Source organism: Plasmodium gallinaceum (genome assembly GCF_900005855.1).
Source record: "Plasmodium gallinaceum strain 8A genome assembly, contig: PGAL8A_v1_62, whole genome shotgun sequence".
In the NCBI taxonomy this organism is placed as follows: domain Eukaryota; phylum Apicomplexa; class Aconoidasida; order Haemosporida; family Plasmodiidae; genus Plasmodium; species Plasmodium gallinaceum.
In genome coordinates, this window is record NW_021628221.1 from 356,169 (window position 1) to 370,781 (window position 14,613).

Consider the following 14,613-nt stretch of genomic DNA (forward strand, 5'->3'; position numbering starts at 1 on the left):
TTTTTTTTTTTTTTTTTTTTTTCTGTTATCTATATAATATTAAATAGCCATATTTTTTATAAAGAGAAAAAAAAAAAATTTTTTTTTTATGTATGTGCATAAATATATGCAGAATATTTTTTTTTTTTTTTTTTTGTTTTTTTCTCTATTTTATTTTTGTGAAAACAAGTTATTTTTTGAGCATTTATATTTATATATTTTAAATATTTATAGTTATGTAGATATTTAACTTTTTTTTTTTTTATTGAATATAATTTTTTTGAATGATGTGATTTTTATATGTATGTTTGTATTCATGTTTTTATGAATCAACACTTTTATATATAGTTTTGACTTTTAATTTGTATTAATTGTTTTACATTAAAATGCAGAAATTCTATGTTTAAAAAAAATGTTCAGTAGTTTAAAAAAATTTTATAAATGCTCAAAACCTTATTACTCCAATAAAATTAATGATTATTTTAATCCTTTGAAATTTACAGGAATTGTAATTTATGTTAACCAAGAAAATGTTACGAAATATGAAAAAAGTATCATAAAATATTTGAAAACTGATATTGTTGGATTTGATACTGAATTTGTTATTGATATAAATAATTCTAATAAAAAGTTTTTGAAAAATTTTGAAAAAACTAATTCATTAATTAATAATATATCTGAGATAAACACTTTAAACAATATAAAAACAACTAATAAATTATTAGAAAAAAAATATCAAAATAATTTAATTAATAAATACAAAAATAAAAAGAACATCAATAAAATAAATATCTTTAAAAAAAAAAAAAATAGTGAAAATACATATGAGGAAAATAAAAAGTTATGCTTAATTCAATTAAGTTCTAACGATATTTGCTTTGTTTTTAATATTAATAAATTAAAAGGAAAAATACCTCAATCTGTTAAAGAAATACTTGAAAATGATAAAATAATAAAAGTTTGTCATGATATTAAAAATGACAAGGATATGTTTCTATCAAACAACATTGAAATAAAAAATGTTTTTGACCTATATAATTATTCTATAGAAAATTTTATTTATCCACCTTCTTTGCAATCTTTAGTAAAAATATATTTAAAAAAGTTTCTTGACAAAAATTTTAGGTTATCAAACTGGTTAAGTGATAATCTAATAGAGGAGCAAATTCTTTATGCCGCACTTGATGCTTATGCTTCTAGAGAAGTTTACATGATTTTAAAAAATCAAAATAAAGTTGATAAATGCAAATTATTTAATTTAAATATTGAAAATGATTCATCTGGTATGAAAGAAAATATTATAGGATCAACATATGTAAATGAAAATAAAAATTGTGTTAAAACAAATGGAGAGGAAACAAAAACTGATCTTGAAAAAATATGTGATAATACAAAAAACACTAAAATTAGAATTAAAGAAATAATATCATATGATAATAATTACAATGAAAAAAAAAAAGAAAGAAAAAAAGGTTATGAATATTTGGAAAAGAATAAGTCAAATATAATTAATAATTTGAAAAATGAAATAAATATGAAATGCTCTAAAATAAATAACATTACATTTCTTGAAGAAATGGTTTTTTCTAATGATTCTTATAAAAACGTTTTGTATTTAAAACATATAGAAAAAAATAATTATTTGATTAAACTTTCATCCTTTAATTATGATGATGAAATAAATTGTTGTAATGTAATTTTAAATTATATTAATAAGATGTCTTAATTTTTTCTTACTTTTATATTATTTATTTTTATTTATCATATTTTAATATATATTTTTTTGTCTTTTTTACATAATGTTTTATTATTTAATATTACCAAGATTTTTTTTTTTTAGTAATTTCTTTTATGTAAATTAAAATTTTTAAAATATCATAATTTTGAATTTTTTTTTATTTTTTTACATTTTATATTTTTTAGAATAATTATTTCAGAGGATAAAACATAAAAATTTCTTTTAATTTTTAGAGTAAAACATTATATTATTTATTTTTAAGAAAAGAAGTCTAAAATTTAGAGAATTCTTGATTATATTTTTATGAATTTTAAAAATAAAAAATTTAAATATGTCTATAATATATTTTAAAATATTTATTTTGTAAAATGTAATTCATATATATATATATATATAATTAGTTTGTGAGAATTAAATCATAAGGTACATCTCAAAAAAAAAAGTAAAAAAAAAAAAAAATGTGAAAAAAATTAAATTATTTTTTGTATTCTACATATATATTTATATTTACATGTTTCATTTTGTATATTATGAAAATGAAAAATGGTTTTTATTTTTGGATGGATAGGAAATAGAATAATTTAAAATGCAATCATATATAAAACTAGGAGTTACAAATAATGGGAGTTTTTTTTTTTTATTTTTTTCTTGTAGAGAATTATAAAAAGAAATAGCATTTTGATCATTAGAATTAGAAATAATGATATATTCAGATTCTAATGGATCCTTTACTAATTTTCCTTCTCCTAAAATAATTAGAGTTTTACATAAAAATAAGGGATCATAATAATTAGATTGTTTAACATTTTCAATGTTAAAAATATAAAAAAATTGTTTATTAAACAATCTATCATGTGCTAATTTTTGTCTAGTATTGAAATTTTTATTACAAACAATAAACTCATTTTCTGAGCATATAGTATTCCAAAAAACATCACTGTATTCTGGCCATTTTTTATATTTTTTTAAAATAATATCTATTGCTCTCTCTTTAAGTAAATAAACATCACTAACTAAACTACATAATATTTTGGGATCATATAAATCTACATTAATTTTTTCATTAGGAACTATACAAAAACTTATTTTATTCCATTCATTAATATCACTTGGTAAATCATAAATTTCTATACCTTTTGTTCCTGCTCCATTTTTGGTTATTAATCCTTGTGGATCATAAGTATAATTTGGGGGTCTCAAATGTTTTATCTTATTTAACTTATTATATATTATATCTTTATAGTAATTATTTGCTGCTCCTATCAATTTTATTTTATTCACTAATTCTCTCCCTTCATAATAACTGGAATCCACATTATGTGATAATTCATCTGAATAGGAAGAATCAGTACTCTCATAATTAGTTGTCCTCTTAAATCTTTTTTCTTTTTCTTTTATTTCATTTATGATTTTTTTCCTTTTCTTTTTTATGTTTTCTGTATTTAGTATTGTATTATTAATCATTATGTTGTTTTTATTTATTTCATTTTCAATCAATTTCAGCTTAGATATTTTAAAATAATCATAGCAAGAACATATTTTAAAATCAAAGAATTTTACAATATTCATATAAAAATTCTTAAAATTTGTTTTTTTTATTATCCATATATTATCAGTTTTATTCCATTGAAATAAATTGGTTTCTTTAATTTTTTTTATAATTTCTTCATTATACGGCAAAATTTTTATAAACATAGAATCACTTTTTATGATATTATTTATAATTATATGTTCTATCTTAAACATTTTTACCTTTTTTAAATATTCAATAAATTCAATTTTGTTTTCTTTAACAAATATATCAAAATTGTAACAATTGTTATTTAATGAATTATCAGATTTATTCTTTATGTTACTATTATTTTGGTTATTACCTATCTTATCCGTATTATAATTATTATTCAAAAGTTCACTATTTTTTATATTTTCAAAGTTGTTAATATTGTTATCAATTTGATTATCGTTTATTATATTATTATTTAATTTATCCTTCTCACAATTAATTTCATTATTTTCCTCCATTTTATTTTCCTCTATTTTATTTTCATTAAATTTAATACTACACTTCATTTCTTTCTTCTTATTAATATTATCCTTTATTTGTATGTCATCTTTTCTATTATCCCTTTTGTTGTTAATATCATCGCTTCTTATTTCTTCCTTATTTAATTCATTCATTTTCAAGTTATTCACGTTTTTAATACTTGAAAAATGATTAAAAAGCTTACATAAATAATAAAGAACTAAATCACTAACCATTCCACCTAAAAATAATGTAAGCTTAGATATTTCAAATATGTAAAATAATGGTATATGCCATACTTTTTTTTCATTTTCCCATTTTACATTTCTACAGTTAACTTTAAAATATGAAGTTATTATTTTATTTTCATTTGTATATTTTAATTTTAAAATCAAATGTCCTTTCTTATCACTTGTTATATCATTACAATATTTGTTGTCATATAAGATGAAATTATATATATTGGATACATCTATATTTACCCATTCCTCTAAATAATTTATGTTATTTATACCTTCTATATCGTTTAAAAAAAAATCAAAATTATTTTTTTCTTTTTCATTTATATGCATATCTAAAAATATCTCATCATTTTTAAATACTTTTTCTAAATTTAATAAATTTTTATCAATTTTTTCAGTTTCAATTTTTTTAAAGTAGTGTATTCTAATAAAGCCATTATTCTCTTCTTTTTTATAATATTTAGAAAACATATTAAAGCAAAAAAATGTATATATATACAAATATATATATATGAATATGATATCGTTTTTACATTTATAAATCCAAAATATAAAAAAAATTTACAAATTTCCTGATTAATCCTGATTTTTTTTTTTTTTTTTTTTTCACATTAAAAATTACAAAATATTCTTCTGATTTTTTCTGTTAAAATTTTTATTCATTATTTTCTTCAATTATATTTTAAAAACATAATTTGTTTTTATTCATTTTTTTTTTTTTTTTTTTTAGATATAAGACATTTTTTCATTTGTTTAATATATATTTTTATTTTAAATAAATATTTTTTTCACATTTTTTTATTTTTTATTGCTTAATTTGTGGCTATAAACTTTGTATATTATATTTTATTTTTTTTTTTTTTTAATGAACAATTATAATAAAATTATGAAAATAATTTTAAATTTACATAATTTTTTTACTATTAATTCATAAGATTCATAATATATTAAATATGATTATCATACAAATAAAAGACTACAAAAGAATTGTATACTATTAAGATAAAATACTTTATTTTAAATTTAATGTAATAAATTCTTAAAATTAAAATAATATATCCTAAAAAACATATTAATATATGTTTTTCTTTATATAATAAAGTAAAATAAAATGAAAAAAAATGAAATAAACTAATTTACTCTTTTTTTAAAAATATATATAACGCTTCAAATAATAATCTTGTAAGAATAAAATAATCTACGTTAATATTACTTTTTATCAAAAAATATTACTAATATAAAACTTAAAAACATTAAAAAAATTAATTGTATTAATTTTTTTATAAAATTTACATTTATAATTTATAGAAAATAATAAAAAAATACAGAAAAAAAGGAAAAAAAAAAAGTTCTATTAAAAACAAAAAAAAAAAAAAAAAAAAATTACTATTTCTTTTTTTAAAAAAAATTATAACAATTATTTCAAAAAATAATGTTGTTTATATAAAAATGGATAATAAATAAAAAGATAATTTCAACTTTCATGATATTAAACTAAATTTAGAAAAAAAAAAAAAAGTTACACATGGCACAAATATATATATATATATAATATAAAAAATATGAACAGCAAAAAAATAAAAAAGAGTAAAAAGGAATGTATATAAATAATAATATATCATAAACTTATATACTTTAATTAACAAGTTTTCTTAAGAACATCATTTATTGTAATCTGACTTATAATAAACATAAATTAAATATGTATATATATATATATATATATATATATATATATATATATACCTTTTGCTAATATACATTCTTATTATGTGAAAATGTATAATTTTTAACATAATTTCTTCCTTTTTTTTTTTTTTTTTTTTTAAAAAATAGTAATACTAATATAATTCTTGTTATAAAAAATGATTCTTGTTGAAGTCATTTGCTTATCAATAATGCTAAAATTATATTTATAATTATTTTAATTAAGATTATTATACTTTTTATTCTAAAAAAAAAAAAAAAAATTAATTCCAATAATAGATATTCATATTACAATTACTTATTATTTTGTTTCTCTCCTAGTAATAATTGTTTTTAATTAATTATGCTAATTTAATTCATAAAAATATTAAATTATTATTTTTTTCATAATATATATTATTAATATAATTATTTTTATATTATTTTTATTTCTAACAAATATTTATTTTGTTATATTCTTATACCCTTTACTTTTTGTATTTTCCACTTATTTTACTTTTATTTTTTAATTTCTTTTAGATTAATTCTATTTTTCTCTAATTATATTTTTATATTCATAAATATTTCTGAAATATTGAAAAAAATGTATTTATATTTTAAAGGATACAGAAACATAAGGATATATTTCTTCATCATTTTCATCTGATTTTTTGATATAATTTTTCCCAATTGAATCAGTTGATGAAAAGATATCATACAATTTTTTTCGTACTTTCTTTTCCTTGCTTTCTCCATTTATTCTTATACTAAAGGATGCAAAATTGGGAGGAACACCAAATCTTAAAACAGATTCACAAAAAACTCTTAAAATGTTGATGTGAATAAAAGCGATAAAAATATCTGAAAAAGCAGCTAAACACATTCTTCTTAAAAATGTTTCTTGTCTAATAATTTCTGCTTCAATTTTTGTTCTTGTTTCCATCATATCATTATATTGTTTTTCATCATATTTAAATGATTTTACAACAATTTTTTTTAATTTTGCAGCTTGTTTAAAATTTTCTGCATATTTTTTAAAAACTAATACTTTCCACAAAGTATTTCCATCTTTGTCAACTAAATCTTTAAATTGTTCTGTTGATCTAGGTACAACATATTCGCAAAATTTTTCATAAGTATTCTTCCACTCTTCAACTAAATTTTTTGGAATACATGCAACTAAAGTTGTTAAATGTTCAGTTTCTATAAAATCTGATTCACTTACTGTTTGTGGAGTTAAAATTTCATTTAAATTTCTTAATAAAAAATTATTAGAATCACTTATTGGTATATCTTTCTTCTTTTTTTCTTTTAAATCATTTAGCATGCTTGATTTAATTTGTATTTCATCTGATAGTTTCGTTATATTATTAATCATGATATCAACTGTATCAGTTAATGATCTATTTCTTGGATATTTTGCATCATCCCAACTAAAACGCCTTATATATTGATCTATATTTATATGTTGTCTCTGGTATATTATTTTTAATTCAATATTTTCATCATATTCTTTAGCTATTTTTTCAATTTTTTTTAAACATCCATAAGCATAACTATCATATTTTTGTAAATCATCTGCACACTTCAATAAATCATCAAAGGAACAAAATTTTAAATTAGTTGGTACATCTAATATGTTAGTATCAATGCATATATGACTACCTAACAACCTATTTTTTAAGATGGTATAAATATATTCTCGACTAGTATTATCTCTGGTTGAGCAAGCAATAAATAAACACATTGGTATCTCACTCATATTGTGAGCTTATTTATTCTACATTTAATATATATTTATATATATATAATTTATACATTAACACATATAATACAATAAATTATATATAAATAGAAAAAAAATATATTTTATATATATATAAATATATATATATATATATTTTTTTTTTTTTTTATGTTCATAAGAAATTATAAGAAAATAGATAAGCAGTTTGTTTATTCTTTCCAATTTCTTCAGAAAAAAAAAAATATATGTAATTAAATATATTTAGGCATATTTGTAACAGTTGACAAAATAAAGATTAAAAAATAAAAAAATTTAGAACATAAAAAACTCTAATAAAAATAGAATATAAATTTATAAATGTATATAATAGTGTTTTTATCAATGTTAAATTTTTTGTATTTATTTAAATATTTTAATAGGTACATATCTTTTAATGAACAAAAATACATATATTATACTTTATCATATACATTATATTATTAATAATATTTGAAATAATTGAAATTTATGAAAATGTTAACGTTTTCAATTGTAGCAAAAGGAAATAATAAAAAAAAAAAATAATAAAACAAAACATATAAAATGCCATTAATATATATAAAAAAAATAAGAAATGCACTTTTTTGTTTTTTTTTTTTTTTTTTTTTTTTTTTTTTTTCTTAGTCATTGGCTTATATTTCCTTTAATAATAAAAATAAAAATAGAGAAAAATAAAATTATATATCCACATGAAGCAATTAAAATGTCGTTAGCATGATTTAACTCTTTTTTTGTTAGATTTTTTTCATTTTTTCTTTTTTTTAATTAGTATATTTCATTGTTATTTATATATAAATATATATTAAAAAAATTTCTATTTATAGCTAATTTTTAAAAAAGTATAAATAATTAAATTCCATTTTTCTTTTATTCTTCAAAGTATATTTTACCTATTTTTTCAAAAATATATATATATTTTATTTGTATTTTATTAAAAATATGATATTTATATTTTATGCTTAGTTTATAATTTTAATTTCAAAATGAAATATATATATGTCTTTAAAAAAATATATAAATCCTTGTTATATATAATATTAAAAATAAAAATATGAACTAAAAATAAATAAAAAGGCAAAATAATATATATAAGAATAAAAAAAAATAAATATATATGTATTCTTAACAGTGTAGAAAAATACATTCATATATATAAATATATATATATATATATTTTTTAATTTATTTTTTTGCACAATTATGAAAAAATGATTAATTTGACACACACACACATACATGCATAAATACAAGAAGTTAAAAAAAAAAAAAAAAATTTTTTTTTGCTTTTAAATTGATTTTATGATATTCATTTTTTTTTTTTTTTTATATCATATACTTTTCCTTTAAATTACTTTTATTTTTAATTTTATTTTTATTTTATTCTTAATCATTGTTTATATTAGAAGTTCTTAAAATATGTTAATATATCTTTATAGACTGTTAGTCCTATTTCAGTAGGTAAATTTTTATCATCTAAAGTTAAATCGTTTTGAATTAATTTTTTATTATTTTCAACATAGTAACTTATGAATGAATTAATTTCCTCATGACTAATCTTGTCACCTACTAATCCCAAATACATTTTTAATTGATCTAAGTTAATTTTTTTATTTTTATTCATATCTAAGACATCGAAATATTTTTTAAATGTCTCATCATCATCAATAGTTTGGAATAATTTTCTTTTTAATAATGTTAAAAACATAGGTAAATTCATTTTACTTAATTTTTTAGTTTTCATTTCTTTTTCAAACCTTTTTATATCTCTTATATCATAAATTTGCTTTAACTGTCTAGCCATTTTAGGGAATAATTTTATATCCAATTCTCCCTTCTTTTCAATATCATGATATTTAAATAATAATTCAGCTTCAGAAAAAAAATTTATAATTTTGCTTCTAAAAATTAATAAAAAAAAAAAAAATAAAAACAAAGCAAGTAATATTAAACTATGAAATTATTTCTAATTATGTAGTATATATGTTAACATTCTATTATATCCTAATATATTTATTACATTATTTTTTTAAATAAATATTTATATATATATATATTGACATTCCCTATTATAGATATAATAAAAAAAAAAAAAAAAGCTACTTTTTTATTATAATAATAAAAAGTGAAAGTGTAATAATAACCTGTTGTAAAAATTTGTATTTCGTGATTCCTCTTTCTGTTGCTTATCTAATTTATGTATTATTTTCAAGACAATCTTTTTAGTAACTTCATTTTCATAATTAAGTTCAGGTATCTTATTAATATATAGTAAATCCATACTATTTGTGTATAACTGTTAAAATAATTTTAAATTATTTTCAATATTTACATGCAATTATTAAAATACCTTTTTTAAATTAAAAGTTTAAAAGAAAAATCTTATATTGATATTTTAATATTTCATTATTTTAGTTATCTATTTTAATATTTTATATGGACTAGATAGTGCTAATTTTAACATTTCATGATTTATATTTATTTTTAAATAATATTTAACTTGAATATTATTTACAAAAATAAAATTTAGTTTCATCATTATTATATTTTAAATAAACAAATTTAATTTTTTGCACATAAAAAATTTTAAATAATTGTCAGAAAAAACTTATAAACATTAAAAAAAAAAAAAAAAAAGTGCCATCATTTTAATAGTTAAATTTTCTATTTATTTTGTATTATCTAAATATGTATAATGCATAAATTACTTTTAAATATATAAATATGTTATATTTTTTTTTATATATTTATGTGTAAATATATAGTATTGCATTGTAATAAATAAAACATATATAAACACAATTTTTTTTTTTTTTTTCATCTAATTTTTAACTTTTGTATAATTGTATCAAATAGTATAATATAAACTAAATAGACACATTTGAAAAAAAAAAAAAAATTAAATTAAATAAAATTGTATTTTAGAACTATTAAAAAAAAATGCATATTAATCTAAATATAAAATGCAAAAATATAAAAAAATAATATTTATTTAATATTTATCTTTTATTTTTGGAAAAAACATCAAATTATTAAATTTAAATGATATTATATATATATTAAATATATGTATATTTTTCTAATCAATTTTTAACTTATTTATTGATTGTTCTTTCTTTAATTTTCTCTTCGCATAAAATTTAATAACTTCATCAATTATTATAACAGGAAATGACCATAAGAATACAAGAAGCCAATCATAATATGTCAAAGCAACAACACCAAAAATACGAGCTAAAGGAGGAATATAAATTATTAAAAAGTGTAAAAGTAATGATCCAATTGTAGCTAATACTAAATAAAAATTTCTCCAAGGTGGTATTTCAAATAATGAATTATATTCACTTAAAGCATTTAATGCATTAAACATTTCAATTAAAACAAGAACAGACAAAGACAATGTACTTGCCTACAAGGAAAAAAAAAAAAAAAAAAAAAAGTTAATAAAAAAGTTAATAAAAAATATTATGGTCCTTTAATTTTTCTATAGAATATGGAATAACGGTAATTAAAATTGATACATATTTAAGTTATTAATTTTTATCAAATATATTATTTACCTTGACTTTTCCAGTTGAAAAATAGGAGCAACTATTATCTGTCATATCATAAATTCTATTAACCTTAAAATTGCTCCATGCTTTACATTGATTATAATGAGATAGTTGATAAAAATTTATTAAAGTATGTTTATCAGTATCTGGGTAAAATAGATACCAATATATAAATATTGAAACAGTGGCAATTCCTACATATGTTCCAATAATAATATATCTTAATAATGTTAAACCATTTATTAAATTATCATTTTTATGTCTTGGTTTACATTTCATCACATCATGCTCAGGTGGGTTGAAACCTGCATAAAATTAAATAATAAGATAAAATAAAAAGTAAGTAATAAAAAATAAATAAATGTTATAAAAAATAGTTCGTGAAATATGCAAATTTTAACAACACAACATTCCATAAGAATGAAAAACTGTTTTCATAATTTTTATTTTTCTGAGTGTAGTATGTATACTATAATATATTTTTCAATAACGTAAAATTATAATATTAATAGAAAAACTTATATATATTTTTATTATTACCTAAAGCTGTAGCTGGTAATCCATCTGTTACCAAATTAACCCATAGTAATTGAACTGGAGCTAAACTATCTGGAATACCTAAAATTGCAGTTATAAATATAGAAGCAACTTCTCCTATATTGCTACTAATTAAATAACGTATGAATGCTTTCATATTATTATAAATACACCTTCCTTCTTTTATCGCTTCTACAATAGTATTAAAATTATCATCTGCCAAAACAATATCTGATGCTTCTTTTGCTACTTCTGTTCCATTAATTCCCATGGCTATACCAATGTCAGCTGATTTTAAAGCAGGGGCATCATTAACTCCATCTCCTGTCATAGCAACTGTCTCTCCTAAATCTTTTAATACCTTAACAATTTGTTTTTTATGTTTAGGTTCAGTTCTGCAAAACACTACTTTTTCACTATTTTTTAATATTTCTTTTTGTTTTTCTAATGGAAGGTCTTCAAATTCTCTTCCATTATAGCAACATGTATTATCATCATCATCATTTTCATTATCATTTAATATATTGATTTCCTTTGCTATAGCTTTTGCTGTATCTATATTATCCCCTGTTATCATAAATACTCTTATACCTGCCATATGGCATAAATTTATAGCCTTTCCTACATATTTACGAGGTGGATCAATTATTCCTAGACCTCCTAAATAAATTAAATCTTGTTCTAATTTATAATAATCTTCTGTGTTTACAATATTTAAATCGTTTTTTTCTAATTTTTTAAAAGCAAAACTGAGAGTTCTCAATGCTTTTTTACCCATATTTTTAATCTTATTGTTAATATCATTTTTTAATTCTTGTGTTAACAAATGAATCTCATTTTTCGAAAAATAAAATTTACAATTTTTAATAATATTTTCTGGTGCACCTTTACAATACAGAATTAATTCTTTTTTATCATTTTCTACTATTACACTCATTAACTTTCTTTCCCTTGTAAATTCAATAATTTTAATTTGCTTACATTCGTTTCTCCAGGCAGTTATACATTCACTTGGTACACTAGAATCTTCCTTATTGCTACTAGTAGAATTTGTACAAGTAGTACTGACACTACATAAAGTGTTATTATTTGATTTATTATTATCTAATTTGTTATTATTTGGAGAATTTTTTTTTAAATCGCCTTTTTTATTACCATAGTTTACTTTTTCATATTCTGCAGGCATTTTATTACCTTTAGAACATGTTGGTAATATATCAAAATTGTGAACAAAATATAATAATGCCAACTCTGTGCTATCTCCAAATTTTTTTACAATTTCACTATTACTATTACAGAAAATATTAGCTTCATTACAGTTAACCAAGCACATATAGAAATTATAATCAAATTCGGAATAGCAATATTTATTAATTTTATCTTCTATAATTTTACTACCCCTACTAATAAAAGTATTTTCTTTGGTTTCCATTTCCTTCAATGGAATTCCTTCTTTATCTTCGTTATTTCTATTTTTCTTATCTTCTTTATCAGTTGTATTTTTTTCATCTATTTGTCCTTGTTTTTTTAGCTTATTAAAAAAAGATTCTGCTTCTTCACTTTCTAATGATTCATAGAAATAAAAAGTATCTCCCTTTTGGCATAATTGGTACTCTGTTAATGCATCAGATTCTCGAAATAAATGAAAAACGGTAGCTGTCATCTGATTTGTTGTTAATGTTCCAGTTTTATCTGAACATATAACAGTAGTGCATCCTAATGTTTCAACACTTTGAAGTTTCCTAACTATTGCATTTTTCTTTACCATTCTTCTGGTTCCCAAAGCTAAACAGGTAGTAATAACAGCTGGTAATCCTTCAGGTATTGCAGCAACAGCTAAAGCTACACTTATTTTAAAATAATATAAGCATCCATATAAAAACGAACCATGCATAGGGTCAGAAAAGTGTTTAAAATTTATTATCCAAACTGTTAAACAAATAATAAAAATAATTTTTGATAATTGTTTACCGAATAAATCTATTTTTATTTGTAATGGAGTAGCCATATCTTCATTATTTGATTCTATTACAGCATGCTGAATATTTCCAATTTCAGTTTTCATACCAATCTTAGTAACAACAGCTATACATCTACCACATACTATAGATGTAGAAGAAAATAAAATATTTTTTTTTAGTTGAATTTCACAATTTTTAAATTTCTCCTCTAATTTTTCAACATATTTATCAACAGTACAAGATTCACCTGTAAGCATACTTTGCTCTACTTTAATATTTGTAGAAAATATTTTTATTATCCTTGCATCTGCTGGAGTTTTATTACCAACACTTAGTTCAATTATATCTCCTACTGTCAGAAATTTACTATCGATTATTTCCCATTTTCCATCTCTTAATACTTTTGCTTTTGTAGGTTGTAATTGTTTTAGTGCCTCTAATGATTTTTCTGCATTACATTCTTGCCATACCCCAACAGCAGCATTTAATATCAAAATTAAAACTATTACTAGTGGCTCAATAAAATCAGATATTGCTATATTTTTATTTTTCATATCTAGTAATGTTAATGCAAAACTAATAAATGCAGCTAGCAGCAATATTTTAACTAATAAATCATCAAATTGATTTATTATTAATTCTAGCATACCTTTCTTTTTTTCTACTTCTAATTCGTTTAAACCATATTTCATTCTTCTTTTAATTAGTTCATCTTTTGTTAATCCTTTATTTTCATCCACATCTAATGTTTTTAAAACTTCTTCTGCATCATATATATGAGCATATTTAAGAATATTTTCCATTATTTATATTCTTTAAAAAGATATAAAAAAAAAAAAAATAAATAATAATAAAAATATGTAATGAAAAAAAAAAAAAAAATATTAAATTTTACGCTTTTATGTATATAAATAAAATAAAAAATTATTCTAAAATAAATTAATAATGATTAAAAACATGAAATAATTTTAATAAATGAATTATAAATTTTTTTTTTTTTTGTAATATTTATTAATGTGCATAATATTCTTAAGAACAATAATAAAAATATATGTTTCGCATTTTTGTCAAAAAAAAAAAAAAAAAAAAAAAAAAAAAAAGCAAAAAAAA

The 14,613-nt window shown here is 18.7% G+C and overlaps 5 protein-coding genes across 5 annotated transcripts; 1 reads left to right on the forward strand and 4 right to left on the reverse strand.

Annotated features, from left to right (window-relative positions):
• Nucleotides 1–391: 391 nt before the first annotated feature.
• On the forward strand, nucleotides 392–1,705 carry PGAL8A_00102000 (DNA binding protein, putative; the record flags this gene model as incomplete). Its single annotated transcript, XM_028672866.1, has 1 exon — nucleotides 392–1,705. One exon carries the CDS (start codon nucleotides 392–394, stop codon nucleotides 1,703–1,705), a length of 1,314 nt encoding a protein of 437 aa, XP_028526136.1.
• Nucleotides 1,706–2,245: 540 nt separating this feature from the next.
• On the reverse strand, nucleotides 2,246–4,453 carry PGAL8A_00102100 (conserved Plasmodium protein, unknown function; the record flags this gene model as incomplete). The annotated part of the gene is made up of 1 exon (XM_028672877.1): nucleotides 2,246–4,453. One exon carries the CDS (start codon nucleotides 4,451–4,453, stop codon nucleotides 2,246–2,248), a length of 2,208 nt encoding a protein of 735 aa, XP_028526137.1.
• Nucleotides 4,454–6,278: 1,825 nt separating this feature from the next.
• Nucleotides 6,279–7,430, reverse strand: PGAL8A_00102200 (vacuolar ATP synthase subunit c, putative; the record flags this gene model as incomplete). Its single annotated transcript, XM_028672888.1, has 1 exon — nucleotides 6,279–7,430. The coding sequence occupies one exon, from the start codon at nucleotides 7,428–7,430 to the stop codon at nucleotides 6,279–6,281; it is 1,152 nt and encodes a 383-aa protein (XP_028526138.1).
• A 1,423-nt stretch (nucleotides 7,431–8,853) lies between these two features.
• On the reverse strand, nucleotides 8,854–9,732 carry PGAL8A_00102300 (conserved Plasmodium protein, unknown function; the record flags this gene model as incomplete). Its single annotated transcript, XM_028672899.1, has 2 exons — nucleotides 8,854–9,352; nucleotides 9,596–9,732. The coding sequence occupies 2 exons, from the start codon at nucleotides 9,730–9,732 to the stop codon at nucleotides 8,854–8,856; spliced, it is 636 nt and encodes a 211-aa protein (XP_028526139.1).
• A 798-nt stretch (nucleotides 9,733–10,530) lies between these two features.
• Nucleotides 10,531–14,306, reverse strand: ATP6 (calcium-transporting ATPase, putative; the record flags this gene model as incomplete). The annotated part of the gene is made up of 3 exons (XM_028672910.1): nucleotides 10,531–10,860; nucleotides 11,012–11,310; nucleotides 11,546–14,306. 3 exons carry the CDS (start codon nucleotides 14,304–14,306, stop codon nucleotides 10,531–10,533), a joined length of 3,390 nt encoding a protein of 1,129 aa, XP_028526140.1.
• Nucleotides 14,307–14,613: the final 307 nt, after the last annotated feature.